The sequence below is a fragment of the Salvelinus sp. IW2-2015 genome, linkage group LG2 (assembly GCF_002910315.2).
Source record: "Salvelinus sp. IW2-2015 linkage group LG2, ASM291031v2, whole genome shotgun sequence".
NCBI lineage: Eukaryota > Metazoa > Chordata > Actinopteri > Salmoniformes > Salmonidae > Salvelinus > Salvelinus sp. IW2-2015.
In genome coordinates, this window is record NC_036839.1 from 36,007,134 (window position 1) to 36,012,133 (window position 5,000).

A 5,000-nucleotide genomic window follows, 5' to 3' on the forward strand; every position below is an offset into this window, starting at 1 on the left:
CAGGATGGTTGGGGGGAGCACACTCCACACGAATTCAGGAATTAAGGATGGAAAGAGCAGGACGCTCTGAGCTATTCAGAACAGAACAAGTTAACAATGCACAGGGCTCTAAAGTGCGACAATTTTGGCCTATAGCGCCGAAATTTTTGCTGTGCTACCTGGAGTTTAAGCGGTGAGATCCTCTTTAACGCGTTAATTCAGCAGCCATGCTTCGATCGCCTCATGCTGAATGCTTAGTAAGCGGCTGGGGGTGCTAGGTAATTCAACAACCAATCCAGTAGGGGTGAAACTATAGTAAACTTCAAATTGGTCAATAGCAATGGCGATGTACGGATGTACACAAACAAAAGTGAGATAATTTATTTCTTAATCTTTAGGTCCCGCCCCTGTTCAGCTTCCCTCGGCCCATGCTACACGTCGCCCAACGGTTCACCCCAACTTCGGCTGTCCCTCTCATTGAAATGAATTGGACATTCCGGCTGTTTATCGCCCCAACGTTGTATTGGAGCTTCTTGTGTTGAATTTGGGAGCACCGTGCAGATAAACGAAATCTTACAATATATACAGTCCCAGTCAAAAGATAGGGACAACACCCACTAATTTCTCTGTGGGTGGCTACTCTTCCTCTGTGTGTGGCTACTCTTCCTCTGTGGGTGGCTACTCTTCCTCTGTGTGTGGCTACTCTTCCTCTGTGGGTGGCTACTCTTCCTCTGTGGGTGGCTACTCTTCCTCTGTGGGTGGCTATTCTTCCTCTTGGTCTGTTTGGCTGAAGTCTTCTGTGGACTTAGAGTTCTCCAGATTGAGGGCAAATAATTATCTTACGTTATGTATGATTCTTGATATGTGTAAAATCTGTGCTGTGTCTGTCTGTAGTTGACCTGTATCTAACCTGCTTCTTTCTCTCTGCTGCTGTTTGCTGTTGACCCACCTTTGTCTTGTAGTTCTCTCATGCTGTATCCTGTTGTAACTGTAAGTAGTATTGACTGATGTCTGTCTGTCTCTCTCCCCGTCAGAACCGCGAGCTGCAGATCATGAGGAAACTGGACCACTGCAACATTGTACGCCTGCGCTACTTCTTCTACTCCAGCGGAGACAAGGTCCGTTTGCCTCCTTGTCCGTCCATCTGTCTGTCTCTGTCTGTCTGTTTCTCTGTCTGTCTGTGTCTCTCTGTCCGTCTGTATGTCTATTTGTCTGTCTGTCTTTCTGTCCTTCTGTCTGTCACTCTCTCTGTCTGTCTGTCTTGTACAGTGCCTTCGGAAAGTATTCAAACCCCTTGACTTTTTCCACATTTTGTTAGTGTCACGATCGTCTTGAGTGGAAGAAGTGGACCAAGGCGCAGCGTGTGAAAAATACATTCTCTTTTATTTGAGAATAAAGAAAAACACGAAACGAACACTATTATACACCTAAACAAAACAACAAACGATCGTGACGCTATAAACGTAAGTGCACACACAAGCTACAAACGTACAACATAGACAATTACCCACAAAACCCAAATGCCTATGGCTGCCTTAAATATGGCTCTCAATCAGAGACAATAAACCACAGCTGCCTCTAATTGAGAACCAATCTAGGCAGCCATAGACATACAAACACCTAGACAAGACMCTGACCCATTAAACGTACAAACCCCTAGACAAACCAAAACACATACATTCCCCATGTCACACCCTGACCTAACTAAAATAATAATGAAAACAAAGATAACTAAGGCCAGGGTGTGACAGTACCCCCCCCCCAAAGGTGCGGACTCCGACCGCACAACCTGACATTGAAGGGGAGGGTCCGGGGTGGGCCTTATTATGGCGGCGGCTCGGGTGCGGGACGTGGCCCCCACTCCACCATTGTCAATACCCGCTTTGGTGGCTCTGGTAGATCCACCAAAGCGGTCACACCCTGGTAGGCCASGGTGTGACAGTTAGGTTACAGCCTTATTCTAAAATTGATTAAATTGTTTTCCCCCCCTCATCAATCTACACACAATACCCCATAATGACAATGCAAAAACAGGTTTTTTAGACATTTTTGCTAATTTATGAAAAAAATGAACTGAAATATCATATTTACATAAGTATTCAGACCATTTACTCCGTACTTTGTTAAAGCACCTTTGGCAGTGATTACAGCCTTGAGTCTTCTTGGGTATGACGCTACAAGCGTGGCACACCTGTATTTGGGGAGTTTCACCAATTCTTCTCTGCAGCTCCTCTCAATCTCTGTCAGGTTGGATGGGGAGCGTCGCTGCACAGCTATTTTCAGGTATCTTCAGAGATGTTAGATCAGGTAGAAATCCAGGCTCTGGCAGGGCCAATCAAGGACATTGAGAGACTTGTCCCGAAGCCACTCCTGCATTGTCTTGGCTGCGTGCTTAGGGTCATTGTCCTGTTGGAAGGTGAACCTTCGCCCCATTCTGAGGTCCTAAACGCTCTGGAGCAGGTTTTCAGCAAGGTTTTTAGGTTTTCAGCAATATCTCTGTACTTTGCTCCGTTCATCTTTGCCTCGATCCTGACTAATCTTCCAGTCCCTTCCGCTGAAAAACATCCCCAAAGCATGATGCTGCCACCACCATGCTTCACCATAGGAATGTTGCCAGGTTTCCTCTAGACGTGACGTTGGCATTCAGACCAAAGAGTTCAATCTTGGTTTCATCAGACCAGAGAATCTTATTTCTCCTGGTCAGAGAGTCTTTAGGAGCCTTTTGACAAACTCCAAGCGGGCTGTCATGTGCCTTTTACTGAGGAGTGGCTACTGTCTGGCCACTCTACCATAAAGGCCTGATTGGTGGAGTGCAGCAGAGATGGTTGTCCTTCTGGAAGGTTCTCCCATCTCCACAAAGGAACTCTAGAGCTTTGTCAGAGTGACCACCGGGTTCTTTGTCACCTCCCTGACCATGGCCCTTCTCCCCCGATTGCTCAGTTTGGCCGGGCGGCCAGCTCTAGGAAGAGTCTTGGTGGTTCTAAACTTCTTACATTTAAGAATGATGGAGGCCACTGTGTTYTTGGGGATCTTCAATACTGCAGAAATGTTTTGGTACCCTTCCCCAGATCTGTGCCTCAACACAATCCTGTCTCGGAGCTCTACGGACAATTTCTTCGACCTCATGGCTTGGTTTATGCTCTGACATGCACTGTCAACTGTGGGACCTTATATATACAGGTGTGTGCCTTTCAAAATCATGTCCATTCAATTGAATTTACCACAGGTGGACTCCAATTAAAAATACTTTTGTAAGTAAGGTTTTTCTGTTTTTTATTTTTTATACATTTGGAAAAATAAAAAAACAACAGCTGTTTTTGCTTCGTCATTATGGGGTATTTTGTGTAGATTGCTGAGGATTTTCTTTATTTAATAAATTTTAGAATAAGGCTGTAATGTAACAAAATGTGAAAAAAGACAAGGGGTCTGAATACTTTCCGAAGGCACTGTATGTCTGTCTTTCCGTATCGTTGTCTGTCTCTCTCTCTGTCTGTATGTCTGTCTTGTGTGTCTTTCTCTCTGTCCTTCTGTCTGTCTGTATCGCTGTTTGTCTGTCTGTCTTGTGTGTCTGTCTCTCTGTCCTTCTGTCTGTCTGTATCGCTGTCTGTTTTTCCGTATGTCTGTCTGTCTGTTTGTCCGTCTGTCTGTCTGTATGTCATGTTCCCTCTCTGAGTATTCTGAATATTCATAACACATGAATGGTTCAGTTCGTAGAATCTGTCATTCACATGCTGGCAGGAGGAGCACTGACAAATATAGACCACACTCATGTGCCCAATATGTCAGAGTGCACGTATGCAGCATGCAGAGTGCCAGGTCCATGACACTGCAGTAATGGATACTCCCACTCAGGAAACCTTGTCTGGACTTGGTTTGGGATGCCCATGTGTGAGGGTGAGGGAGAGAGGCTGGGGCAGAGGGCACTGAGTAAAGGGGTTGCCTGACCAAAGGCCACTTGCTAATTTTAGGAACCACCACGTGCAAGAGGGCCTGTCGTGAGCCTCACTCTTCTCCTCTTTCTCTCCTCTCTGACATCTTTTCCTCCTACCCCCTTCACTCTCTGTTCTAATTGTGGATAGCTGGCATAGTGTGATTGGTATGGGGATTATAGCTCTGCTGACACGTAGGAGGGAAAAAGACAGGCAGAGAGGGAGAGAGAGTGTGTATGCATAATACTAGTCAGGTCTGAAGATGGGTCCTGGTCAGATGGCTCATGTCTAGTGTAGAGTGCAGTGCCAGTAGTAGCAGACTAACAGTTGTGTTAGCTGTTAGTAGTAGCTGTGTAAGCTGTTAACAGTTGTTAGCTTTTAGCAGCCTAGTTGCTGTGTTAGCTGTTAACAGTTGTTAGCTTTTAGCAGCCTAGGAGCTATGTTAGCTGTTAACAGTAGTGGTAGCTTTTAACAGCAGTGATGGCTCTAACCAGGAGCGTAGCACTAGCTGTAGTAATAGTGTTTGTAGTAGCAGTAGTGTTAGCTGTTAGCAGTAGCATTAGTAGTAGCAATAGTTTTAGCAGTAGCAATAGTGTTAGTAGTAGCAATAGAGTTAGCAGTAGCAAAAGTGTTAGCAGTAGCAATAGTGTTAGCAGTAGCAAAAGTGTTAGCAGTAGCAATAGTGTTAGCAGTAGCAATAGTGTTAGCAGTAGCAATAGTGTTAGCAGTAGCAATAATGTTAGTAGTAGCAATAGTGTTAGCAGTAGCAATAGAGTTAGCAGTAGCAATAGTGTTAGCAGTAGCAATATAATTATAGTTATGTGGAGTTATGTAAGGTCTGGAGTCTGGACTGATTAAACACTGTTCCTGTTCACTCTTTACGCACTTACACAACACACGTCAAACACAGTGCGAGTTTTAGAGCTCTAGCACACAGTGGCACTGTGAGATCACGGCATGCCTCTAGGTTTGGCTAAGCCGTGTCTCGTGTACAGTTGGCAGGACTGAGAGGTGTGTGTGATCAGTGCCCAGGTACAGAGAATGGGGGAGGAGAGGTTGTGCAGACGGGTACCAGTCTGCAGCTGGCTGGCA

The 5,000-nt window shown here is 45.5% G+C and overlaps 1 protein-coding gene across 1 annotated transcript in view; it reads left to right on the top strand.

Annotated features, from left to right (window-relative positions):
• Nucleotides 1-5,000, top strand: part of LOC111979128 (glycogen synthase kinase-3 beta) — a 76,972-nt gene that overhangs the window by 55,893 nt on the left and 16,079 nt on the right. The window contains exon 3 of the mRNA XM_024009446.2: nucleotides 1,014-1,097. Coding sequence (XP_023865214.2) covers nucleotides 1,014-1,097 — 84 coding nt within the window. The remainder of the gene's footprint in view (nucleotides 1-1,013; nucleotides 1,098-5,000) is intronic.